Raw genomic sequence first — 24,645 nt, 5'->3', positions numbered from 1 at the left:
GGAAGACATGGATAGACCAACCACATTTCGAGGGCACACATAGCTAATTTGAAGATAGGTGTGTTGACTTCTGCAAATTTGGATTACATCCGGTGTCAAGACCTGGCGATGATGTTCGAATGCCAACCCAAGCCACGTTTCTTTTCGCTACTATGTAACAAGGTTCGAAGTCATCTCAGAGCTGAGCCTGAAATTCTGAAGTTCAACCGCAAGCCAGACTCGACTCACCTTGCTGCCTGGACCACCTACCTTGATGAGAGAATGCGGAGAAAAGGCAAAAGATGATTTTGTACAAATCCAAAAGGAAAAGTCAACCTCAGCGTCAGAATCCACGCTTCATATTTTCACAGCAACGCTCCCATCCCAATATCACATTGACAACATACCAATACTCAACTGCAAACACTCCTGTGACACTCAACAAGACAAGCCGGCCAGATAAAACTGTACTCAACATGATGTTTGGTTTGCAAAGCATCATCGCTGTTATCCTGGCCGCCGGTGCTCTGGCGAGGCCGAAGCCTCTTCAAGGCAAACACCTCCCCCTTGAGACGCTGCCGCAGTGCTGGCGGGACTGCGCTCAGGAACTCAACAAATCAAAGAAACTTTTTGACATCATTACAGTCAGCATTGCTGAGTTCTGCGCTGACCAGGAAGCATGGTTTCCAGCATTTTTTCTGAGCGATGTATGGGCATGCGGCACGATGAAGTGCGCCAACCAAAGCGACGACGAGATGTCAGTAATCAGGTGGTACACCGAAGTCTGCCACTTTGATTTGCTCAAGTCAGAGTTGTGAAGATTTTGCGTACGCTACTGCATTCTTCTATCAGAGCGGTGGGGACTGCAGACACGCAAGGATTGTGCATGGGCGACAATATCAAAGGGCACAGAGACAGTTAGGAGAATAAGGAGATTTCGGTCAACCGACTAAAATGTCCGCTTGTCCAGAAACGTTTGACGGCATAGATGAAATCTTGTGAGCCAAGCACGTTGCAGGATATTCGGACAATCATGGGTAAAGGGGTTTAGGATGGCTACTTTTGGAAATCTGCATGAGGGGATTTACGCTGAATTGAGGCGTACACATGGACAAAAGAAGAAATGTAGTCGGGAGATTGATATGATTTTGGATTAATTGCTGGGCTTCTCTCCCTATACAGCTCGACTTCTATTACACCGCGGGCAGGGTATATGGCGGCAAATGCGATGGGATCTGCAGGTGATTGCTTGGTGAGACGTCCATCAAGTATATGCGTCCTCTGAGAACAAAGTGCCCTGGCTGGGGAATGACTCGGGATAAAGTTTCCGTCCACAAACCTAGACAATCCGTGCCAAGAGAAAGATGATCTGATAAGATGATGCTGAGTATCGTGTTCTCCACGTGCTCCACCATGTAAGTTACAAAACTTCCCGTTAAGCATAGAATAGGCAACTTTACATTCATTGCTCTCTCCGGCTCATAACACAGACTTTGGGAATATCAACTAAGGTCTTGGCTCATAGTAATAAGGTAGTGTTCCTCGTTAAAACAGCCGAAAGTCCGGGCTGTCGATCATGATTTCAAGTATAAATAGGCAGCCTTATTCGCGAGTTTCAAGACAAGTCTTGTCACCCTCCATTCATCAGTCATTAAAACTCGATTGAAATACTTCGAAATCATTTACAATTCAGACAAAATGAGATTTTTCCTGCTTCTTGTTGCCGCAGCCAGCGCAATGGCAGCCGCGGTCGGAAACAATGAGAACAAACTCTTCAATCGCCAATTTACTGGCTGTGACAACTGCCACAACAATCCAGAATACAGTTGCGAGATCATTGACCGCTGCTCCCGCAACGGATGTTGCTAAGCAACACAAGTCACAACCTACTGTAAGCCTTCTTTGGACAACCGCAGAGCATTTACTCAACGTCTGATGTAGACTGTACTCCGAGATTATTGCCGTCAAGCCCGTCGGTGAACGACAATGCACGAATGTATGCTTCGAAAAGTGTTGGGCTGCAGGGATGTTATTGGAGTATACTGTATGAGCAGTGGCCGTATAAAGCATGTTATGTTATGGAATGTGACACAGCAACGACACGATCGGTTGTCTTCCTCACTGTTCATAGTTTTGAGAATCAATCCTGATGTTTCGGACTATTTTGCGAACCTTTCACATCCGGGGTAGATACTTGTTATCAACTAATTGCCACCACTTGCAACCTTACCAATCTAGTATTTCACGGTCAAACCCTCATTCACGTAGTTGCTTGCATGAGATACGAGTCCATCCACGAAGCCCAGCGCTGCTCGCCCTTTGTGAATGCCAGGACCAATCAAACATTCTGCTTTGTCCTGCTTTTGAGTCCATGTTTCTTCTGAATGAACTCCGCAACAAGCTCCCCGATCCCGTACGCCGGCATCTGCGTGTGGCCGCTATTCAGCGTCGGCATAAGACTACAGTCGGCGACACGTAGGTTCCTGACACCGTAGACTTGCGCGTGACCATTCAACACGGCCATAGGGTCATCTTCCTGACCCAGCTTGCAGGTACCGCCCGGATGGTACGACGTCGAGGCATACTGCTGCACGTGCGACTGCCAGTCCTCGTTGGTCTTGTTGAGATGGTGCTCGGCGCCGGCCGGCCAGCCGCCCTTGACGATGTCCTTGGTACCGGCTCCGTTCATGATGATCTCGTTCATGAATTTCACGCCCTCAGCCATCATCAATAGGTCCCGCCTGTCTTCGAGATACCTGGGGTTTACGTAGGGATTGTCGCGGGGATCTTTGCTCCTCAACCGAACTTCGCCGCGGCCTTTGAGGCCGCAAAGGAAGCAGCACATGGCGAAGGCCCACTCGCCCGCTTTAGGGAAGTCAGTGTACTCGGGAGGACCCCCGTAGCAGATGGTGTGGAAGAACTCCAGGTTCGGCTGGGTCTCGGTCAGGTCCATGGGGTCACGGCCTGGCTGCCGCGGGAAGCTGCGCCACTCTTCGCTATCCGCCTCGAGACGGTCATTGAGGCGCGCGAAGGCGAAACCGCCGAAGGGAAAGCTTGCCAGCCAGCCGTCTTTGGTGTCTGTCCACTCCTTATACCCGTTTTCGAAGGCGTTGAGGTCGTGGCTGACTCTCGCGTCGTCAGTGAGGTCGGGCTCGTTCACTTCGTAGTAGACAAAGATGAGCTGATGGTCCTGCAGATTTTCTCCGACCCCCGGCAGGTCCTTGACAACGGGAATACCCATCTCGTCAAGATGCAATTTGGGTCCGATGCCAGAGCGTAGAAGGATGGCTGGGCTTCCGTAGGTGCCGGCAGAGAGAATGATTTCCCTCTTTGCTTTGATAATGTGTCTGTGACCGTCGTCTCCGACGTACTCGACGTACTTTGCCTCGCCATCTTCAACTACTACCTTGTCGACAGTTGCATGGAGCCTGATAGCAATATTCGGCTTCTCTTGGTCCTTGGTGATGAAGTCTGCCGCGGTCGATCGAGTTCCCTTGTGCTGGGTCCTCACGGCATGGCCACAACCATTGGCCGCCACGCCCGAACTGAACATATCGGGGATGTATGGCAGCCCAAAGGACTTGTAGGATTCAATGACTTTGTCTGTGAGTGGGATCGTCTTTCCAGGCTCAATGTGTAGGGGCCCATCCCGCCCATGTGCCTCATTATCGTGCGGGAACCAATCCTTGGGATGGAATGTTTCTGCCTGTTTTGAAAAGTACATCAACATTAGGTCATCGATATCCCGTGAAGAATCGGAATTCAAGTGACAGGAAAGAATAATCAAGGGACGCACTTTTCTCATAGCCCTGAACATCTCTTTACCGCTCCATTGCGGAAAGTTCCAGTCGTCGTAGTCTTGCTCGACGCCCCTCACGCAAATTGTTCCATTGCAGCCACTGCTACCGCCCAAGAACTTTCCTCGTGGCAGATGGATCTCTCTACCTTGCAGACCTGGTTGGGCGGGTGTCCTCAGATTCCAGTCCGTATCGCCTTGGTGGAGGGTAACCCAGCTACATAACGACGCAGACGCAGTCAGTGTGCGGCTTCTGAAGGTTGTGCCCCGGGGACATACGCGCCGGGCATGTGCATATTATCCAGATCCTTGCTGTCCTTGCCTGCCTCAAGTAGAAGGACGTTGGTGCTCGGGTCTTCCGCCAGACGGGCGGCGACGACGGGGCCCGCGGTGCCGCCCCTGAGATATCAAGTCAGCGTTACGTTTTCTGCAGCGGCGCCCATGGAGTCAAAGTTTCCTACCCGCAGATAATGAAGTCAAATTCTTCAGGCATGCTTCTCGGTGTGTCTATGCTCGTATGTGACTCGCGCGTCTAAGGCACGATGAATTTCGATTGGAGCGGACAGGATGCCAAGAACCAAAACAGGCGACAGCTGATCACTCCAGTGTCTGTGTCAGCACAAAGGTTCGTTCGGTCGGTGGCATTCTCTGTCACTTTTATAGGTCTTTCTCGCCAAGTAAATCAGGCGGTTGTATGAGGGGTAGAAATGCAAGCCAAAAACTGAACGGATGTGATTTTCGACGCAGTGTAACAACGACGTTAGAGGCTGCGGATAAGTGCTCCCGAGAACCTCGTCAGCACGCTCAGCATGCAAAGGCTCGGCACCGTCACATATAAGCTGGGCAGGCAAAAAGAGAGTCGATCGGATGATCTGGTCTCCATGTGCTCCCATCGCTTCGGAGGTCGTCGATGTACCAATTCAGGAGGGCAGTAGATGTCAGACGATTCCAGAGTTTCTAGCCAACCCATTCCATATTACTCAGGATCTGAGAAAGAGTCGATCTATTATCCATAATCCAAGACCTTTACGGGCATCTGGACATTGCTCATGCAACGCGAAGCAAGTGTTTAAAGTTCAGGAACCTCAAGTGTGAGACGAGAGCTTGCAAGATCATAATGGGTTCTGTGTCGATTCATGTTCTCAGTGGTCACCTCCCTACCAAAGAACAATGCTCTAGAAGAGCTATGTGGTAATCCTCTCGCTCTTGAGATCCCCGTGGCAGGCCGGGAAGTCCCGCGAGCTAGGCATGCATCTCATGCTGTCACCCCACTCGTGCGCTTTGGCGAGTCCCTTGGCTCTCTTCTGCCAATTGAGGCTCTGAGGACATGTGATAAGTAATTTGGTGTATTGGTCAGGTCATTCATGATTTTGTCTCGAAACTTTTCTCAAATTCCATAGGAGATGCTTGGTTTTCTGTACCACTAAGGCATTCTTCTTGCTTCATGCTGGGAAGGCCGCGCCGAGGACCGTCAATAACCCTGTAGCTACGGGAAGCTGTCATCTAATTCCTTTACCGGCGACATCGCCGCCAATCACTCTAATTTCTTTTGATTGGTAATTAATTGCCTCATAGGAGAAATCTGTTTACATGTTTTGTATTAACCTATCTGCAAGTTCAACTATTTTGTTACATGAGTAACCCGTCCTTGGCAAGCTATCAATAAGAATCTTATTATTCGGGCGAATACTTCTAGCTAAACAAGCGGAGAACTGCCTACCATACATCAGGTCTAAAATTTCTTCACATCTTAATTAACGCCATTATCCTTCCTTCATCCGTAGCCCTTTCCCTTTCCATCTCCTTATCCCTATTGTTGTTGTCCTTGCTATCGTCGTTGTTCTCGTGATCGCCATTGTCGTCCCTGTTATCGTTTGTGCCTACTACCCGCTTGGATAAGTACTTAGGGATACACGCCTGAATAGCAAAATTTATCAATCAACGAGACCGCGCGATTTGTTGAAGTAATAGAATCCAAATTTGACAGATAATATGCAATCGGTGTTGCAGTAAACCCGGGGTTTGACATGCTGGGCTGGGGGTCTTGAATCTTGCACAGCCCACATCCCTGAGCCGAAGAGATAAGCGCCAATCCTCGTACGCCGCCTCGAGGCGGAATACAAATTCCTATCTCTGGACAACACCCCAAACCTGACTTTACCCAATTCATACTCTGACCAAAACCGGCTCTCAAAGCCACAGGCCATTCAGAGACTTGAACTCAGATAAGACATCAATGGCTGAAACTTACTAAAGCATGCTGCCTGCACTTAGTGCAACAACATCATACGAATGCACGATCTCTAGAGGTTCTCAGACTTGTCTCTTTTTTGTGCAAAATGTTGTCCGCTAGACAGATCCTCGTGTACGGGATCATTTTCTCTTCCGGCAAGCTTTAATCCCCTTCGATGAGATTGGCGCTTCTTAGCTAAAGGTATCAGCAACCATCATCGGCTATGACTCCGGGTACCTCAATGGCGTGCTCGGCTCCCAAGACTTCATCCAGATCTACGGCATCAGAGACGGCGACACGGGGAGTATGTACTTGACGCCTTACACCCGCAGCACGTTCTCTGCATTGTTTGTCGTCGGAGCTCTCGTGGGGTGTCAGCTTGTTCCTCTGCTCACGAGCACGGGTAAGTGCTCATCAAGTCCGCTTCGTCGGCAGCGTATGTTGCTGGAAGCTTACTGATGTGTACCAGTCGGCCGTCGAGGCAACTTATACGCGGCGTCTTGCACTTACGCCGTTGGCGTGGCTCTCCAGACTGCAGGCCTTGCTCCGGCTGTCTTCATCGTGGGCCGCGTCTTGCTCGGCGTCGCTCTCGGTCTCATCTCCGTTACGGTCTGGCCCCTTCACCCCTCCCATGTTTATACTGAGCCACTGAACGATGTGCACCAGGTCCCGGCCTACCTTATGGAATGCTCGACTCCGACAAATAGAGGCCAGCTGATGGCGCGGTACTCGCAGTTCCTCACCACAGGCAACGTTCTGGCGTGCGCGATCAGCCTTGGTACCTCAAAGTACGCCGACTCTCGAAGCTGGCGTGAGTCATCCCGAACCCGAAACAATACACAGCCTCTGATGCGTAAACAGGCATCACGATCGCGTTCCAGCTAGTCTTAGCATTGACCGCGTTCGTCGGCGTCATGTTTTGTCCCGAGTCACCACTACTGCTGGCGAGGAAGAACAAGACCACCGAAGTGCGGCGCGCCCTCGCCATCCTTCGCAATGCAGACACGAACTCATCGGAAGTTGACGAGGCTATGCTTGAAATCGAAACCCACATCGCAGATCAGCACGTCAACGGAAGCGCTCGATTCGTTGAGTGTTTCCAAGGGACAGACCTAAGACGGACCCTCATTGGTGTGGTTATGTCATTCTTCACCATCTCTACTGGCATCACCTTCTGGTTCGGCTACGGGACGACCTTCTTTGCGGCCGCAGGCGTGGACAACTCGTACCTGATATCCCTTATTCTCGCCATCACCAACGGCGTTTTCACGGCGCCGTCCATGTATCTCATCGAACGCCTGGGAAGACGAAAGTCTCTGATCGGGGGCGGTGTTCTCATGGGTCTCGCCCAACTACTGACCGCCATCATTCACAGCGCTGCTCCGGACAGCAAGGCGGATAAGACGATGCTTGTTGTTGGCGCGGTGTTTTTCATCGCATCGTATGCGCCGACTTGGGGGATTGGGGGTTAGTAGACCCGCATCATTAACTGCGCTATTATAAAGCGGCTGACAGTATGTGTAGGTTGGCTACTAATGGCAGAGCCCTTTTCAGACCGCGCGAGAAACTACCAATCGTCCATCGTTCTAACGGCATACTGGATCATCACATGGCTCGTTGGCTTCGTCACGCCGTACATGGTTGACGAGACTGCTGGAGACCTCGGGGTCAAGGTCTCTTACATCTGGTTCGGCATGACCGTGGTGTCCCTTGTGTGGGCCTACACCTGCGTTCCGGAGCTTGCGGGGCTTTCAAGATTGGAGGTAAGACTAGTCGAATTAGGCCTGGCTCACAACTTATTACTGACTTTGAAAGGTTGACAAGCTATTCGAGGAGAGAGTCCCTGCGTGGCGTTCAAGGGAGTGGCAGAGGCAGCTTCGAACTATTCAAGCTGTTGAAGCTGATTCGGACAAGATTCCCACCATTGAGGAAAAGGTGCCACGCAAGGTGTGATGAGGGGTTTCGGGCCATTGGAGTCAGGAAAAGCATTGCGAGGTCACAAAACGAAAAGTGCGAAAAGAAACCATTTTCTTGCCATGTGAAGGTACTCTCATGTATTTGATTTCATATCTCATAAATTACTCTCACATAATATCTCATATTCCCCGTCATCCCTCTCATTCACACCCTACGGCAGGCATGACAAGAAGCTGCCAAGCCTGTCCAGAACAGGCTGCTGCTTCTCCTTGGGCGCAGTAGACTTGTTCGAGTCACCAACACTAATGGAGATGTAGCATCCCGCAGTGCCGACAACCGTGTTCTCCCACGGCAACCTATCGCTGCTGCCGCAGGTGCCAACGTCCGGGTTCAGAGTAACGGGGTTGATGCGGCTCAGCACCCACTTGAAGTCGTCCGCATTGTTGCACGAAGTATCCGTAACGGCGGGGAAGTTGACATTCAGCCAGACCTTCTCGGGGAGGTACGGCGCGCCGCCGCTGACGATCTTGTCAACGAGGCGCTTCGCGAGCTCGCCGTAGACGGCGCTGCGGGCCGGCACGGGGGAGGTGTTCCAGGCGAGGGTGCCGGTGGAGGCGCCGGAGAAGGCGATGGCGGGGATGTTGCGCTCGTTGGAGGCGAAGACGGCGGTGCCGACGGTGCCGGAGACGAGCACGGACAGCCACAGGTTGGAGCCGACGTTGGGGCCCGAGACGGCGAGCTCGGGGGCCGCGCCGTTGAAGACCTCGCCGGCGAACTGGTCAATGCCGTAGCGCATCGAGGTCACGGGGAAGGAGTTGACCCAGCGCAGGTCGGTCTGCGTCTCGTTGACGCCGACGGGGCCGCTGTTGGCGGGGCAGCTGTCGTACTGGCAGGCGGCGGTGCGCGGGTCGGGTTCGGCGTCGCTTGAGCCTGGTTTGGGGTTAATTGGGAGGTACATATGAGAATCAGGGAGAGGGGAGCGTACCGGAGCCGGACTTGTTCTCGGCCGGGGCGGAGAGGAGGACGTTGTGGCCGGAGGACTTCAGGGCCTGGTTGAAGGAGCGAGCGTACAGCTCAGCCCAGCCGTCATCGTTGGATTGGATGATGCGGATGCTCTGGACAGCGAGGGCCTGCGCAAGCAGCGCGAAGGTGGTGGCGGCGCGCATTGTGATGGCCGGGATGATGAGGCGGGCAGAGTGGCGGCTCGGGGGGAGGGAGGGGTTTGAGAGAGTGTGAGAGGCCGAGGGCGTTTGGCTTGAAGGCGTGAGTAGAAACAAGAGACCAAACGTCGCCGGCGATCGGCCGAGTTTAAGTAAACGGACTACGGCAAGTTGCAACGGCCATGAAGGCCGGCACCCCGGTTGATCAAGATCCTTGGTAGAAGAAGCTTCTCCACGAACCACGCCTGACACGTGCCATTCGCCCACAGCTACGCCCACCGGTGATCCCTCCTCATCCGCCCTTGTCAATCATCTGTCAAGTGCCCAACCCCCCAGGTGCATGACGCATCTGCGAGCGGTAGAGGGGGATAAGGCGATCATTGAGCTTGGCCCCGTATGCTGAACACGCAAAGAAAGATTAGCGTATTCTGTATTGGCTTGGTCAATATGCGGGATGCAGAAGCGGCATCCAATGAAGGATGCGTTCGCGGCGGCGCCCCTGAATCCACGAAACCTTGTCCGCCCCCTCAAAAAGCCCAACCCCAAAGCGCGACCGAACGAACCGAACTAATAACTGGACACAGCTGAGAGCTACACTACGAGCTTCCTGTTTGACACCCCGGTGGAAGCATGCCATTCGCCGGAGCTCTGCTCACGTGGGTCTTGGCCTGTTGGAGACGTTGGAGATGACCTTCTCGATATTTCAGCATGTCGATATTAAATCAACGGCCACCGATGCCGCAAGGGGGAGGCAGTGCCGATGGAGGATGCGACCGTGGACGGGAGGGACCGGGGTCAGGGCCGCTTCCCGTTCGCTGCGCGCAGGGATGATGGCGGGACTCTTCATGCCAAAGGTAACCAGCGGGTTTAATAGTTTCTTGGGGGTTGGCCGTTTCTGAACATGCGGTTGTATTCTGCATCGTGATTGACTCGTGAGAGATATGGGGAAAATATGGCAAAGTCTAGCGTGCTGCGTGGTCAGCAAGCAACAAGGTTTTTCGATCTTGGATATTAATTGCAATTGCGATTGATGAGCTGACAGCTGAACAGGTCAATAAGCTCTTCGTCTTTTCGGGTATCTTTGCCGTTCATTAAGTCGCGCACTTTATCTCGACATTGATTACAGATAGAGTCATTGATTGTTCTTTTCTCGACTTCGCACATGATTCAACAGCAGCTGCCGTGATCCGACTTAGACACAAGCTGAGCCCGAGTCTCCGCTCTGCACAGCTCGCGACCAGCAATCGCCAACTCTTGAAACCGCGGCATCCCCGAATTGAAGGCCTCCCAGCCCGACTCCTGGCCTGTGCTTCTCTTCCTAAATGGCAAAAGGGCAAAGCCACACCAGTCATGCTGAGGCTCGTCTCATGTGCCACTTTCAGTGACGTCAATTGGAGAGCTGATTCGTCCAGCTGTGATAGTTGCCGCGCAGTATTGGGCGGGACATGTCGAGGAGGACGCCAACATCGCAGGGTGCCGGGGACAAGCACACCATTCAGAGCCAAAATAATCGTCAATACGAAGCAGCAGTCCACGGCTCATCGTCCAACGCCTTCTTTTTCGGGAAAACTGATTGAATGTCGTCTCTGTTTGTCGTCCTCGGCTCGGAGGTACGGGAACATGCGCCTTGCTCCGAGGTGAGCGATGTCACTGCACGAATTTGGAAGGGCAGCCAAGGGCCAGGACCGGGCCATCTTCAACATGTGAACCGATGCGGGTTGCAACTTCAAACTGGCCATGTGCACGTGTGGCAATTATTTACTATGGCTATTCATTCTTCTTGTCGGCCACTCCTTTACTTTCATCTTCTCAGCAGATTGCCCATCCTACAAACTGGCTAACACCGAAATCCAAAATCTAACACCATGCAAGGAACTCATTGCAAGAAGTCAGACGGCACCTCCGGTCCTAGCAAAAATGTCAGTAACATCTCCCGCACAATCGACAACAAACACTTACCCCACACGTGCAGATTATCCGGCGATGCTGGGTTATGATGCGTCTCCTCCGTGTCGTCGAGCAAGTCGCCGTCGACGTAGTGCTCCATGATGAAGCCAGACGGGTCGAACCTGTCCCTCTCATCAGTCCCAACATTCTCAACCTCTGCTCTGTCCAACACAGACTCACCAGTAGTCAAAAATCTGGCTGCCCATAATGTGCCTCCCCACGCCCCAGCAGTTCTTGTACCCCTGGTGCCGCAGCCAGTCGTGGCCCAGCACCTGCGCGTCAAAGTCGTGCGTCTCGAACGACGAGTGGTGCACGTGGAACTTGGGGCCCTCGAAGAAGAAGAAGCAGTGGTGGTCGACGTACTCCTTGCCGCGGCCGAGGCGGAAGAAGACGGTGACCTTCTTGTCTTTGTTGTCAGGCGCGTGTACGAGCTGCGCAGCACCAGTCAGCCCCCTTTCCCCCGCCTTTAGAGGTCTGAAGTGAAGACGAAATGCTTTCTTACCTCGCTGGGGTAGAAGTTGAAATTGCTCGTGTAGAACTCGTACGCCTTGTCAAAGTTGGTCAGGCACACACCAAAGTGGCCAAGCTTGTGCACAGGTGCGGGCCGTTTCGTGAAGCGCTGCTTGTGGTTCACCTCGCGATGCTTCTCCGTCGGCTACCCCAACCCCAACCGCGTTAGCAAACACTTTCCCCCTTTCATAAGGCTTCACTCAAGAAACTCACAAAGTTGAACTTCAAATTCGGAAACCCAGGATCCCTCCTCTCCACCGCCGTCTGCCCATACACCAAATGGAACGGCCACCCGTCCACCGGGTCCTTGAACGTCACGCACTTGCCGCCGCCCTGCACCTCGCCCAGGTCGTAGATCTCGCTCGCGCCGGGCAGCGTCTTGGCCGCATGCTCGAGGTCGTCGAGCGACTCAACGACGAAAGCCGGACCCCCGAACTCGTCCTCGTCAGCCTCCTCCGCGCAGAGCACCAGCGGCTCGCTGCCGTAGCCGCGGTAGTACGTCCGCTTGCCGACGCGCGCCGTCTCGTAGAAGCCGAAGTCGTCGTAGAAGGCGCGCGCGGCGTCGATGTTTTTGTGTTTGTAGTAGACGTGGGCGATGCGCACGAGTTGGATCTTGCGGGACATGGTGGGCGGTTGTGTACTTCTCGTCTTCGTGTTATGCGATGTGGTGATGAAGGTAAGCTTGAGCTTGAGGGGTGGAAATCGCGACCGGGTCAATGAACACCAGAACTGTTTGAAAGCTTCGGGGTCTTTTTATATCATCCGTCCCTTACACTGCGTCGCAAATGCCGTTGGAGAACGGGGGGGCATGTGGAGGGAAAGGGGTGGGAGGACATCAGCCAGTTTAATTCCCCCGCACTACCCCACCACAGTCCATCGGACGTCACGCAGCGCTCGGTACTTGCGCAGTGGCACTAGAACAGTCCGGCGCCGCGGGAACCAACCCAAGACCCCTTTTTCTTTTCACGGATCAAGTGGCGTTTATGGTGGTGGTTGCTGTGACCGGGTAACTTCAGATGGCGCCGTGCCGAGGAAACTCAGACCGCTGGGGGGCTGATAGGAGCGTGGCGTCGGGGACGGACATTTGGTCGAGGAAAGGCGTCGTTGCCCGGGTTCCCGAACACGCCGAGGAAAGTAATGTTTGTTTGAATGTGCGGCTGCTGAAAGCTCTCCCATCGGTTGTGACAAACGGCGTCAGGAGATGTTTGCAAGTTTGCGCGAATGGAATTGCCGGGCATTGTTCCCGGACAAGCACACCGTGTGTATCAGAGCTTCCTCATCTCATTCACAGCTTAGGAGCTGTCATGTGTGTGGCCATAGCTTCGGGATCAAAAAGTAGCCTCCGATGTGAGATGCGACACACAAGGTTTGGCCTGTGGTTGCTTGGGATCGGCTTCTTAAACATTTCGATGTGATGGTGGTTTTACGGATTTACGGGTTTACAAGCAGTGCGTGGTGGAAGACAGATGGAGCGTCTGCCGAGGCAGTTGGGGACGTAGCTGAAAAGATGTAGTACAAGCCGTCTTCTTCCTCAATCTTGTGAATATTCTTTGAAAGCAAGTTCCGGCTCTTTTCTTGACGGAAATGGCGTTTCTGGAGTGAAATCTCGTCCCCGGCCTTCTTATAAAACCGGCTTCTACCTCCGGATTAACGGGGCAGAGGTGGGGCCGGTCCCGGGCCGCGGCACAGGAACACCGCCGGATATGCAAAGTTGCCCCGGGATAATCTGCAGAGAAACCAATCGATGTCGCGCCGTGTTTGGTACACCCTACCTCAAGCCTATCAATAACTCCAACATGGTCATCATATCAGCGCAACATCACCTCCACTTGCCCGTTTCGGCACAGTGCCGGTCGTACCCACTGGGGCCGGGACACGCGGAAGACATACCGAGCCCCGCGTTTCTGCATCTCCCCAGATCTTGCTCGAGTGGCTCAGAAACCCAACTTGTGTGATGCGAACTGGCAGCCGGGTCTGATGTAATCCACGAATATCAAGACTGCAGTTCACTTCTTGTTGACGCGGGGAAACCGGGGCAGGTTTCCGCCGACTCAAGTCAGAGATTGTCCTTTTCTGGAAGCCAACAATAGCCAGGCAATGCCGTCAGCTCAATTATGGAGTCTCTGCATGTCCCATTGAGGGTCTTTGGTCGACAAGCAGAATCTCTGCTCCTCCCATTGGGTCGCAGCTCCGGTTTTTCTGACCACCTTCGTCCGAAGTACTTGGATCATCGAAAGACAGCACATTGCCAAGTTCGAGAAATGGCTTTTGTAATGGCGTTTCAACGGTACGAATGCCTTCATTGAGGAAATACCCACCAACGCAAGATCCACGACAAAGAGAAATTAACGCCGACTGGCAAGCGACGTTATGATTGAACCAAAGATGTACAGCAATCGGCATACAACTGGACTGTTCACGGCACATCTCGGCGCCAATGACCCATGAAGCATCAATTTAATGCGGTCAAACTCCATCCTGATGACCATCTTGCTGCATTTTGATCGACCAGGAGGCTAGCGGTGGTGGTCAGCCCATGATGACATTCCGCATACAAAACCTAGAACAGCTCGCCTCACCTAGCGACATCAATAGAAAACGCAACAACCATCGCCAACACAACACATAATGATCGACTTCACCCTCTCCGGCACCCAGCGCACAGCCCGCGCCAACGCGGCAGCCTTCGCCTCCCAACTCCTCCACAGCGCCTACGCCTCCTACACCCAGCTCCCCAACGACGGCGTCACCCGCTTCCTCTCCACCAAGCCCCTCTTCGAGACAGCCGTGCGCGCCGGCGTGATCAAGTCCCTCGTGCCCCCGCACCTCGGCGGCACGGGCGGCACGCTCCTCGAGTCGGCGCTCGTCACGGAGGAGCTCTTCGCCGTGGAGCCGGGCGTCGCGCTGAACCTGCTGACGGACAGTCTGGGGCTCATGCCGCTCATCTTCTCGTCCGCCGACGAGTCCCTCAAGAAGGAGCTTGTGGCGCCGTTTCTGGCGGCCGAGGGGGCGCCGTTGGCGGCGTTTCAGTGGTCTGAGCCAGGCGGCACGGCGAACTTCTTCGAGAAGGGCGGGAGGGGCGCGCAGACCGTGGCGAGGCACCGGGGTGATGAGTGGGTTGTCAACGGCGAGAAGATCTGGGCGGGGAATTGCACGGGGTGGGATGAGCGCGGGGCGGATGTGCAGACTGTGTTTTGCCGGGACGGCGATGGTGATAGCGCCGACCCCGTGGACTCAGCGATGCTGCTGGCTATCCCGCGCGCTGTGTTAGACGAGAACGATGAGGGTGCGTTCCGGGTGGTGAAGTACATTGAGACGCCAGGTTTCACGGCGCACTGCGGCCCGCACGTCGCCTTCACCGATCTGCGCGTGCCGGAAAAGTACGTCGTCGCGAAGGGCGCTGAAGCAGTGCGGATCGTTGAGATGGCGTTCGCGGCGACGGGGGCCATGGTCGGGGCCATGGGCGCCGGCATCATGCGTACGGCGTTCCGGTCCGCGCTGCGCTTCGCCAAGGACAAGGACCAGGGCGGGAGCGTCAAGGTTCTCGAGAGGCAGTCTGCGGCGGATCTGTTGATTTCGCTGAAGACAAAGATTGACACGGCGCGGCTGATTAGCTGGAAGGCGGCGCACGCAGTGGACAATGGCGCAAAGGACGCGGTGGAGCTGTGCTCGCAGGCCAAGATCTACGGGTCTGAGGTGGCGGTTGAGGGCGTTGCGGAGGCGATGAGGGTCATTGGGATGTAAGTGTCTGCTGTTAACATCTCTTTTGGTGGAAGTGCTAATGGAAATGCAGAGCGTCCTGGTCGAACGAATTCCCGTTTGCCAGACTTGTGCAGGAGGCGGCCGTGTTGCCCATTTTTGACGGCGGCAACCAGGGCGTCAGGAGGAGGGTTGTGCAGAAGGCGATGTTGGCGGACGACTACGATCCATTTGGCGACCTCTGAGACAACGTGAACTGTTTCCAGGAGACCACAGGGTATGAGTGCCAGGGATTCACATCCAAAGGAGGAGATTACGGGCGTGATGTTGTCGGGAATTGGGCATCTCACAGGGTCAATATCTCTGATGATGATGGAATGCAGGCGGTGCGCTCCATAGTCTGTCAATCCTAGTCCTCTAGCAAGTCCGCACCTCAGCGGATACCCATCTGGCGTTGTGGCAGAGTGGTCTAATGCGCAAGACTAGAAATCTTGTTCCTTCGGGAGCGTCTGTTCGAATCAGGCCAACGTCGGTATCTTTTGCTTTTTGGCCCTTTTACTTCAGTCGTGAATTGTATTGCTACCTTTGTGACGATGGTACTGAATTGGTTTTTATGTCGGATTTCATTCCGCCAAGTCCTTCGTCTGATCTGGCTGTTTCGTCGCTTCCCGTGCGGCATGCCCGCCGAGGGTTTTCGATGGCGGCCCAGGGGTCAAATCACCGCTGTAATCCCGCAGGACCCCGCCGTTGGAGCCAATGCGCTAGCTGCCCCGGCAGTGACGAAAAAAACCGCCCGCCGCAATTTATGGCTCTGCCCCTCCAGACAATAATTCCCGTCAGCATCTACACCCACCCGGTCTCGATAACGACGATAACGCCGACTCTCACGCTGCCTCCACGACATCACCCACGCCAATCCCACGTACGACTGCATTACCACATCAAGCAGAGACCACCTGGATCGGGCTCCCAAAACAATGCCCAAAAAGCTCTCCAAAGCCCCGCAAGGAGGCAGCACATCGACCCTCGGCAACGGCACGCCCTCCACCTCGACCACCGCCTCGCTCTCCCTCCCGCGCATCCTCACCGACGACCTGCCGCTGCCCAAGCTCATCGTCTTCGACCTCGACTACACCCTCTGGCCCTTCTGGGTCGACACGCACGTCTCGGGCCCGCTCAAGGCCAACGCCGCGCACTCCGCCGCGACGGACCGCCACGGCGAGTCCTTCGCCTTCTACGCGGACGTCCCGCGCATCCTGTACACCCTGCCGCTGGCGGGCGTGAAGCTCGCGGTGGCGTCGAGGACCAGCGCGCCGGAGCTGGCGCGGGATATGCTGAAGCTGCTGCACGTGCCGCCGCCGAGCGCGGAGGAGGGCGGGAGCGGGAAGAAGGAGAAGGCGCGGAAGGCGCTGGAGTTTTTCGACGGGGGCTTGGAGATTTATCCGAGTAGCAAGATCCGGCACTTTGAGGCGATTTTCCGCAAGACGGGGATCCCGTTTACGGAGATGCTGTTTTTCGATGACGAGAGCAGGAATCGGGATACGGAGAGCTTGGGGGTGACGATGCATCTGGTCAGGGACGGGACGAGTTGGGCCGAGATTGAGAAGGGCGTGGCGGAGTGGAGGAAGAGGAGGGGGTATACGGGGTGAGCTGTGGCTTTCGTGCAACGTGAACGAGTGTCGGCGGCGAGAGTGATAGAGACTAAATGGGCGAGGATAAACAGTACATAGAGGCGTTGGGGGCGGTAAGGTTTCGGGCATCCCAGTTCCACGGACGCGGGGAGGGTTCGCCAGACGTATGACGGGACGGGACGATCACACCGAGATTGGTTCTCAGGGTCCTCTGGCTTTAGATGAGATGATGCGACGACGTCTTTCTTGATACCATGCACTTCTAGAGATGAAATCAAACAATGTTTTTGATATTTCAGAACTAAAACTCCAGCCCATGTTGTTGCTCCGTCGTCCGACGAATGACCAAAGTAAGATGTAAATTATTAGCACCATCGAACCCTCGGGGGTATATATATGATAAAAGCCGTTTCCCAAACCACACCCAAAAGCAATCGCCTCCTGCCGCGTATGCATCCCCCTCTTTTCTATATTCTACCCAAAATTCGTCTATGCCAGGCCCACGGGCGCCGTCGTGCTGCCGTTGGTGTGCTTCTCCGTAATCTCCTTGGTCTCGGAGATGGACAGCTTCGACAGCTCGTCCTCGCCGTTCGTCGTCGCGGCCTCGGGCTCGGTAATCTTGACAGGCGCAGTCTGGGTGCCCTCCGTCACAGCGCCGTCCTTCTCGTCAACCGGCACGGTCGTGGTCGTCTCCACCGCGACACCATTAGCCTTCGCGGGCGGCCACGTGCGGGGCACCGAGGCGATGAGCTCCTCCTGCTCCTTGCCGTTGACACAGCCGATGCCGAAGCACTCGACGCTATTGCCGTCCGCGGTCTCGCGCCAGACGGCGGGGCGGCCGGTGAAGGCCTTGTGGCCGTTCTCCCAGCGCACGACGCCCTCCCACGCGGGGTCGACGGTCGGCTGGTCGCCCCAGGAGAACTCGAGCTGGCCGCCGTACTTCTTGGGGATGTTGCGCGGCTCGACGAACTGCTCGAGCGTCGGGAGGACCTCGTGCGGGGAGAGGATGAAGATCTTGGAGACGGTGATGGGGTCGAACCAGCGCTTGACCCAGCCCCAGACGGTGGAGAAGAAGACGGGCGCGCCGATGATGAAGATGCCTGCATGACGTCAACGACTGCGCGCGCGCGAGCGTTTAGGGAAAAAGCAGGAGGGTAAAAACTCACGGTCAAGAGTCTCGGGGTAGTGCGCCGTCGCAATCTGGCTGGCGGCCTGCATGTGGCTCTTGAGGTTCCAGAACTGCTTCAGGCTGACGCCCGAGATGTCGACAATGTTCGTGCTGAGGGTGATGGGGGTGTCGTTGAAGTCGCGGTCCTGCAGCTGCGTCGAGAAGGGCTGGTTGAAGCGGGTGAGGTTCTCGTAGAGGGCGAACAGGCGCAGCAGGCCCTGCGGGGTCTTGCCGTCCCACTTGGCCTTGCTGAAGGTCTCCTTGCCGGACTTCTCGTAGGCGGCGATGGCCTTGGTGTCGAGGTGCTTGATCTCAAAGAGGTACAACGGGATGCCGCGGCGGTCGCGGCGGCCGGTCCATTGCGGGTACAGGCGGCGGCTCTGCTCGTAGGCGTCGAGCTCGATGGTGTGGTAGAGGGTGTCGATGTCGCTGCCGGCGCGCCACTCCTCCGTGTCCTTGAACTGCGTGAGGGCGTCTGCGGGGACCCAGCTGCGGGCTCTGAGGTATCGCCTATTGGAGGGGAAATAGTCAGCTTTTCGTGTGTCCCGGTACATCCGGCGCAAAGAGAAAAACCGAGGGAAGGGAAAAACGTGTAAAGCGGCTCACAGAAGTGTTTGGTCGTCGTGGGACGCAGGCGGGCCTGGGTTGTACAGCCCCTTCTCCTCGACCAGCTTCTTGAAGGCGACGAGCTGCGCCTCTTCGTGCTCGTTGAGGTGCCCCAGATGGCCGCGCGGGTAGCCGTGTTCGGCGACGACAGTCGAGGCGTGGGATTTCACCTTGGAGGCGGGGTCGGAAGTCGCGGTATCGGCCATATTTTTTGTGTGTGGTTTTTATCGTGCTTTTTTGTTTGTCCTTTATCGAGATGTGATGTCGGATCTGTGTCGGCGGTGTGTGACAGGCAGGTTCTCTTTGGGGAAACAAAAGGTCGTATTTCCTCCGTCAGCCGGCGTCAGCAAGCAGCGCAAGGTGTGCGAGGTCGCTCTGGAAAAGATCGGGGGCGGCGGCCTCGAGGCGGACTGCGGACTTTGACATGGTGGGCGGGCAGGCGGGCGTTGGCGGGACGGACGGGATCTTGTTGGGTCCCATTCCCCATTCCCTCTTGCAGTGCAGTGCAGCGCAGGTGCAGGTGTGGAAATTTGATGTGTAATCGGCGTGGGAGAGAGATCCATGGATCCCGCTATGCCGTTCCCGTTGAAGTCTCGAGGAGATGACCAAGTTCCTTGTGACCGCCCCGCCCCTGTCGCCTGTCAGTCAGCGGCAGCCTTTATCACCACCCGCGCCGCCCGGGGTCATTCGCCCGAACAGCCCGACGCAGCTGCCCAATCAATGACGGCGAGAAAGCGTCCTTACGTCATACAGCTCGGCCGCCAATCATCCACCTCGAACTTTTTGTTCTGTTTTCCGCGATCCTGGACTGAACTTTGCGAATAGCTTCAACCTTCACATCCATCAGGATCCATGATGCATACGATACCATTCCGTCCTGCACCACAACGCCTCCACATGCATCTCGGCTCAATGATCAATCTCACCTGCAGCAGTGAAGCGCGCATGCCCGCCCGGCGCGACGCCACTGCATCCTTCCGCGTTTCGTCCAGCCAATGGAAACAGATGCAGTGGAAACATCGCGTGCGAGTCATTGTGGAGCCTCACTGTTCAGACACCACCCGCAATGGACAGCACACACACGGCTTATGAGAAACCAAACATCCGGTTGACCACTCTGCAGGCGAGTCTGGAGTCGCGTGTGCAAAATACATCAGGGTTTCCTTGTGATTGTTCACGTTGAACCAAACGCACCGCCCAGTTTCCCCCCTCAAAAAGTAATGAATCCCACGCGTGCAATGTGGAGGTATTTCATGCGTCTGGAAGCTTTATCCCGACTCTGCAGCTGCTTCCACATGGCCTTCTCGCCAACAATGTGCCGCGAATGTGAGTCCACATGGCTCATTCGGGCAAGCTAGTGCGAGCTTCTCGAGTCGTGGCCTGTGTTTGGGGTTGATCCAGCTCCTTCACGGTCTTGATCTTGCTTCAAGAACTCATGCGAAAGTTGAACGATTGGAATCTGATTTAGACAACTTCTGCTGGGCCCTGCAACTTTGAAATGACAGAGCCAGATTTCAAAACGGCTTGAACATTTGCTTACTTTTCACATCTCTGAGCAGCCTTCAGCTAGCCATTCCTCGCGTAAGTCTGCCAGCCGCAATATTGCTTCCGGAAGACCCTCCTTGTCAACAAAATCCGGCTTGCTAGCATGGCCATCAATGATTCTGGGACCCTCACCTTCCGTCCTCGGTGTCACCAAGCGCCTTTCAAGCAACTTTCGGCTGAGATGCTGCTCCAATGCCGTCTGCAGTGGCTTCGAAGATTCTTCCGTATCATTCAATATCAACTCCAGCTCGCGTCCTGCGCCCATTTCCCGTCCAACCGACTCACTCGCTTGCGGCGCTATCTCGCATGTGTTGAAAGCTTCAAAAGTAGCAAGTGGCCACTCCAGGCAGCCACAACCCTCCAAAAACTCCATCATCCAAAGACCCCGGCCGATGAAGGATGTGTCTGTCGAAAACAAACAGCTCCAATGCAGCTTCTTCAGGAAGAACTCTGCCGGCGTGAGAGGCCTCTGCCAAGACCACACTCTGTTCGTATTGATACCGCGCTCCATGAGAAATTCGACCTTGGCGCGGAACAAGCTAGGAACTTCCTCGTCCAAAGCGTTCCGCCAGACCTGGCCGACGTACTGATCGTTCATCTCGGCATTCATGTTTGCTCCTGTGGCAAGGAGAAAGTCCATCATCTCGATCGAGTGGGCGTCTGCGTTTGCAGCTTCGATGAGCGCGATGTCGAGCTCTCTGCGGTATCCATCGAAGGAGAGTATAGGATATTCCATATGCCTCCGTGAAACATCAACCCTCATTCGCGCCAGGATTTTCATCATCGTCCGTTTCTTCCATCTCCAATACTCGGCTTCGGACGCATACGGCTGGGTGGGTTTGTACCAAAAGGTGAGGTGATAGCGGCTGCGAGCGGCGAGGGCGAGGGATCCAAGGTGCCCGTGAGATTCGTTGGCCCGTATTGAAACTTCTTCGCTGCGTAATTCTGGCCTTGAGCTAGCGCTGTAGATGATCTCTGCACCTGCATTAAGGAGGGCGTCGGCCGTTCTGAAGCTGCCAGCTCTCAACGCTTCTACGAGATGTGCACCCCGGTCCTGAGGCGTGATGGCCCATTTCGGTGTTGACCGAAGCGCCAATATCTGCGTCAGAGTATCCGAACGGTCGCGCTCCACGGCCCACTTCATTGGATCTGTACCTCCGAATGAAGTACGGTAGAGAGCGCAGTTGGCGATGCGTGCTAGGCCGCGACATGTGCGAGCCAGGCGGCTGATGGTGGTAGCGTCGTCCGCTGCGCTCAAGATTCCCGTAATCAGCTCGTGCGGCAAGTCTCCCAACAAGTTTGTCGAACTTTTTGCTTCTATTTGGGCATCTTCAACACCTGCGTCGTTTGGGTCAAACATGTCAACAGCTTATACTCCAACGCTATGATTGAGAAACATGGTTGCCTGGGAGGTTAAAGTACGAGGGATGTATCTTGCGGATCTTGGGGGATTCTCTTGAATCCTGTCTGCGTTGAAATAAATCGCAGTGAGATTCAATGCCCTTGACGAAACTGGTAACCGCCATCATTTGAATTCTCGAACCAGTTTGTTTGCTTTCCTACTTGTTCTTACCGCCAATTGCGAGGGCTCTTTGAGTTGTGATGGCCGAATCACCAAGCCTTTACCAGGAACATAGTTATGTTCAACACGTCAATGAATGAAAGCCCCAGCACCGAATGGTAATTTCAATGAGCCACCGCTTTGCCGTCTTCCCAAGGTCTTAACCAACGCACATCAACACACAAAACTGCGTGCCATTTTTCTCACAACACATGAGAACCGCCATAAAAACAGCTGCACGATATGCCGAATTTGAAACTAGTAATGGAAACTTAGAGTCCGTGGATTCTCACGGCGACATTATTTTGCAGGAAACACCAGCCTCCAGGAGAATCGCTCGAAGCTCAGTAACCGTCCTCCCACCATCGCATCCCTCCTCTTCGTCACTATCGTACTCCCAGTCGGACCCGTGCTCGTCGACGCCCTCTCTAAATGGATGATCCTCGTCGACATAAGTGCCCCGACACGGCCCCGGATGATCGGTGTCGCACTCCCAGCTCGATAACCAGACCTCTTTGAGGTTGGGATAGGTCCCTGATTCAACAGCGCCCGCCAACCACTCAATCTCTTGGCGGCATTCGTCATCTACAGGGTATCCATGAATGTCGAGTGACCTCAGACTTCTTGGTAACATGTGCAGGGTGCATTCTTCGTCCCACCCCATCTCCGACACTGAGATCCCAAGTTCCTCGAGGCTGGTGAAGGCTGCAACCGAGCCAACGCAAATACCATCTTCTTGGCCCCCGGCCCCGAAATTTACGTCGAGTTTTCTAAGGGTACTAGCGTGCATCAAAAGAGCCTCCATAGTCTCGTTCGGCTCATGGCATTTGTCCGGCGAGAAGGTGAACTCCCGCAGCCCCCGGCAGGACCTGATGATGTTGGCGATCGCCGCTTCACTCGCGTCGGCGTCCAGGAGCTCCAGCGACGTGAGCCCGTTCCAGTCTAGGTCTTCGTCGTGACCAAGACGGGCTCGCCAGACTTGGAGCTGCTTGAGGCTGGGAGCAAGCCGGAGGAGAGGGTTCATGCTGGCCATGGACTCGCCGGTGGTCGAGTGGTACCGGAAACGGTTCAGAAGCTCCAGACGAGCTGACGTCTCTCCTGGGCTCGGCATGCATTTGAAGAAGTCGCCACCGACGAAGAGATCGAGCGTTCTGACGTTCCGAGCCATGAGGACTATCAGCGCCGTGATGAAGCTGAGGTTGTTAAACGCTGTATGCCACGGCTGTGTTTCGGGTGTCTGTCCCGGAACCTGCACCCAAGGCGGCGACAGTTGGAAGCCGAATTCCTGCAGAACCTGCGACACAAACTCAATGTCGTCCTCTTTGATCACTTGAGGGCCGAAGGGCAGGTCATCGCCGGAGAAGCAGAGCGTGTGGACGTGGCCTGCGAGCTCGGGTCGATTGTGCCAGAGCCGGATCAGGCCGATCAGCTGCCGCGTCGTCGGGTGGCCCTGACGCCGGGGCTGCGTCAGGCAGAGGTGTCTCCAGATGAGCGGTTCAGCGGCGTCGCGAAGGACCCGACACGTTCGTGAAGCCGCTTTCAACATGGCTAAGTCGGCGGCGTTCGGCTCGAACAGGGGAAGGACCAGGTAAGCGACATGGTGGTTGATGTTTAGGAAATTTGAGAGAATCTTTTGCAGCAGCTCTACGGGGAGCTGAGTAAATTTCGCCATGACGGAATGGTAGGCAGGGATTTTGTTTGTGAAGCGTCTGCGGTTGAAATGAAGGCTTCGGAACAATGAAGCTTAAGTAGACAATTCGAATAGCGGAGCTCGGACTCGATTAGGACTGCCTGCCTAATCCGATTTGCGATTTTTAGATTGCGATATTGTGTCGGTGACGCTAGTCCCAGTTGCGAGCGGCACAGCTAGGCAGCAGGCCGTCTTTACCTAATCTGTTTGCAACTGTTGACTTCAACTGTAATTGTTTAATCAGAACACTTGCCATGCCCAATTCACTGCTCAAAATGTATCGAAATTCAGAAGAAATTTCAACTACTCCTCTGTCAGGGCCTGCACCAAAATGATAAAGTCGGCGGCGGCTTCAAAGGAAAGCGACGTAAGGTCGTACCCATCGCGTCTAGAAATCGTTTTCCACGCCACAGATCTGTAATTAGTTAGAGTACAACACCTCACAATATGTCAGCGCAATCACATCATGGAACATTAGCACCAAAAGTCGGGGTAAGAGCTTCCATGAGGAATGGCGAGAATCTTTCAATTCAGGTATTATTGATTATCAACAGAAAAAAAGAAAGGTTCCATTTCCAACTAGTCAAAATTCCCCGAAACAAAGTTCATCAAAACAGAGTCATTGTCTCAATCTTAAGCCTTGGGGTTGGGGTTGGGAGTGGGAGTCTGAGGAGCCTTGGGGTCGGGGACGTTGGGGCAGGTGGCGGCGTCTTTGGCGTCGGTGCAGTCGCGGCGGATCAGCTTCGCGCCATTGTAGACGTCCTCGCAACTGCAGTCAGAGCAGTCGTGCCAGTAGCACTGGTTGTTGTCGTAGTAGCAGGCAATACCGTCCTCAGAGATGCAGAGCTTCTGTTGTAGCAGACTTGTCAGCAAATCTGGATGGTCTGAATTTGAGATCGTGTCTAACTTACGCGAGCGAAGAGGTTGGAAGCCTCGTTGGAAGAAGTCTCGAGGGGAGCAGCGAAGACAGCGCCGAAGAGGGCGACGGCGGAGAAGATGACGGCGGACTTCATTTTGAATGTGGTAAAAGAGTGGTTGTTGGTTTGAAAGAGTGTGGTGGGTTGTGAATTGGTAGCGAATGAGTGACTGTTGACTGAGTTGTTTGAGTTGATGAGGAAAGTCTTTCCTGGAAGGGGTGAATGGTCGCCTACTTTATACAAACTTCAATGTCATATGTTCTCTCTTCTTGTGACGTTGTTCTCT

The 24,645-nt window shown here is 54.7% G+C and overlaps 10 protein-coding genes across 10 annotated transcripts; 3 read left to right on the top strand and 7 right to left on the bottom strand.

Annotated features, from left to right (window-relative positions):
- Positions 1-2,317: 2,317 nt before the first annotated feature.
- On the bottom strand, positions 2,318-4,268 carry GCG54_00009637 (L-sorbose 1-dehydrogenase; the record flags this gene model as incomplete). Its single annotated transcript, XM_045409577.1, has 4 exons — positions 2,318-3,685; positions 3,776-3,992; positions 4,055-4,174; positions 4,237-4,268. The coding sequence occupies 4 exons, from the start codon at positions 4,266-4,268 to the stop codon at positions 2,318-2,320; spliced, it is 1,737 nt and encodes a 578-aa protein (XP_045257521.1).
- A 1,846-nt stretch (positions 4,269-6,114) lies between these two features.
- GCG54_00009636 (High-affinity glucose transporter RGT2) lies at positions 6,115-7,961 on the top strand (the record flags this gene model as incomplete). The annotated part of the gene is made up of 6 exons (XM_045409576.1): positions 6,115-6,138; positions 6,210-6,411; positions 6,478-6,819; positions 6,870-7,475; positions 7,533-7,771; positions 7,824-7,961. The coding sequence occupies 6 exons, from the start codon at positions 6,115-6,117 to the stop codon at positions 7,959-7,961; spliced, it is 1,551 nt and encodes a 516-aa protein (XP_045257520.1).
- A 175-nt stretch (positions 7,962-8,136) lies between these two features.
- GCG54_00009635 (uncharacterized protein) lies at positions 8,137-9,091 on the bottom strand (the record flags this gene model as incomplete). The annotated part of the gene is made up of 2 exons (XM_045409575.1): positions 8,137-8,855; positions 8,911-9,091. 2 exons carry the CDS (start codon positions 9,089-9,091, stop codon positions 8,137-8,139), a joined length of 900 nt encoding a protein of 299 aa, XP_045257519.1.
- A 1,870-nt stretch (positions 9,092-10,961) lies between these two features.
- GCG54_00009634 (uncharacterized protein) lies at positions 10,962-12,229 on the bottom strand (the record flags this gene model as incomplete). Its single annotated transcript, XM_045409574.1, has 5 exons — positions 10,962-10,993; positions 11,045-11,154; positions 11,213-11,463; positions 11,535-11,687; positions 11,756-12,229. Coding segments are annotated over 5 exons (1,020 nt in total), but the record flags the coding sequence as incomplete, so codon positions are not given.
- Positions 12,230-14,170: 1,941 nt separating this feature from the next.
- Positions 14,171-15,486, top strand: GCG54_00009633 (Nitroalkane oxidase; the record flags this gene model as incomplete). Its single annotated transcript, XM_045409573.1, has 2 exons — positions 14,171-15,282; positions 15,336-15,486. The coding sequence occupies 2 exons, from the start codon at positions 14,171-14,173 to the stop codon at positions 15,484-15,486; spliced, it is 1,263 nt and encodes a 420-aa protein (XP_045257517.1).
- Positions 15,487-16,218: 732 nt separating this feature from the next.
- On the top strand, positions 16,219-16,890 carry GCG54_00009632 (Magnesium-dependent phosphatase 1; the record flags this gene model as incomplete). The annotated part of the gene is made up of 1 exon (XM_045409572.1): positions 16,219-16,890. One exon carries the CDS (start codon positions 16,219-16,221, stop codon positions 16,888-16,890), a length of 672 nt encoding a protein of 223 aa, XP_045257516.1.
- Positions 16,891-17,361: 471 nt separating this feature from the next.
- GCG54_00009631 (SEC14 cytosolic factor) lies at positions 17,362-18,852 on the bottom strand (the record flags this gene model as incomplete). Its single annotated transcript, XM_045409571.1, has 3 exons — positions 17,362-17,972; positions 18,039-18,550; positions 18,647-18,852. The coding sequence occupies 3 exons, from the start codon at positions 18,850-18,852 to the stop codon at positions 17,362-17,364; spliced, it is 1,329 nt and encodes a 442-aa protein (XP_045257515.1).
- Positions 18,853-20,189: 1,337 nt separating this feature from the next.
- On the bottom strand, positions 20,190-21,551 carry GCG54_00009630 (uncharacterized protein; the record flags this gene model as incomplete). Its single annotated transcript, XM_045409570.1, has 1 exon — positions 20,190-21,551. The coding sequence occupies one exon, from the start codon at positions 21,549-21,551 to the stop codon at positions 20,190-20,192; it is 1,362 nt and encodes a 453-aa protein (XP_045257514.1).
- Positions 21,552-22,041: 490 nt separating this feature from the next.
- Positions 22,042-23,424, bottom strand: GCG54_00009629 (uncharacterized protein; the record flags this gene model as incomplete). Its single annotated transcript, XM_045409569.1, has 1 exon — positions 22,042-23,424. One exon carries the CDS (start codon positions 23,422-23,424, stop codon positions 22,042-22,044), a length of 1,383 nt encoding a protein of 460 aa, XP_045257513.1.
- A 651-nt stretch (positions 23,425-24,075) lies between these two features.
- On the bottom strand, positions 24,076-24,455 carry GCG54_00009628 (uncharacterized protein; the record flags this gene model as incomplete). The annotated part of the gene is made up of 2 exons (XM_045409568.1): positions 24,076-24,291; positions 24,354-24,455. 2 exons carry the CDS (start codon positions 24,453-24,455, stop codon positions 24,076-24,078), a joined length of 318 nt encoding a protein of 105 aa, XP_045257512.1.
- Between the last annotated feature and the right edge of the window lie 190 nt (positions 24,456-24,645).

Source organism: Colletotrichum gloeosporioides, assembly GCF_011800055.1.
Source record: "Colletotrichum gloeosporioides strain Lc1 chromosome Unknown consensus_97, whole genome shotgun sequence".
Taxonomy (NCBI): Eukaryota; Fungi; Ascomycota; class Sordariomycetes; order Glomerellales; family Glomerellaceae; genus Colletotrichum; species Colletotrichum gloeosporioides.
This window is presented reverse-complemented; position numbering and strand designations above follow the sequence as displayed.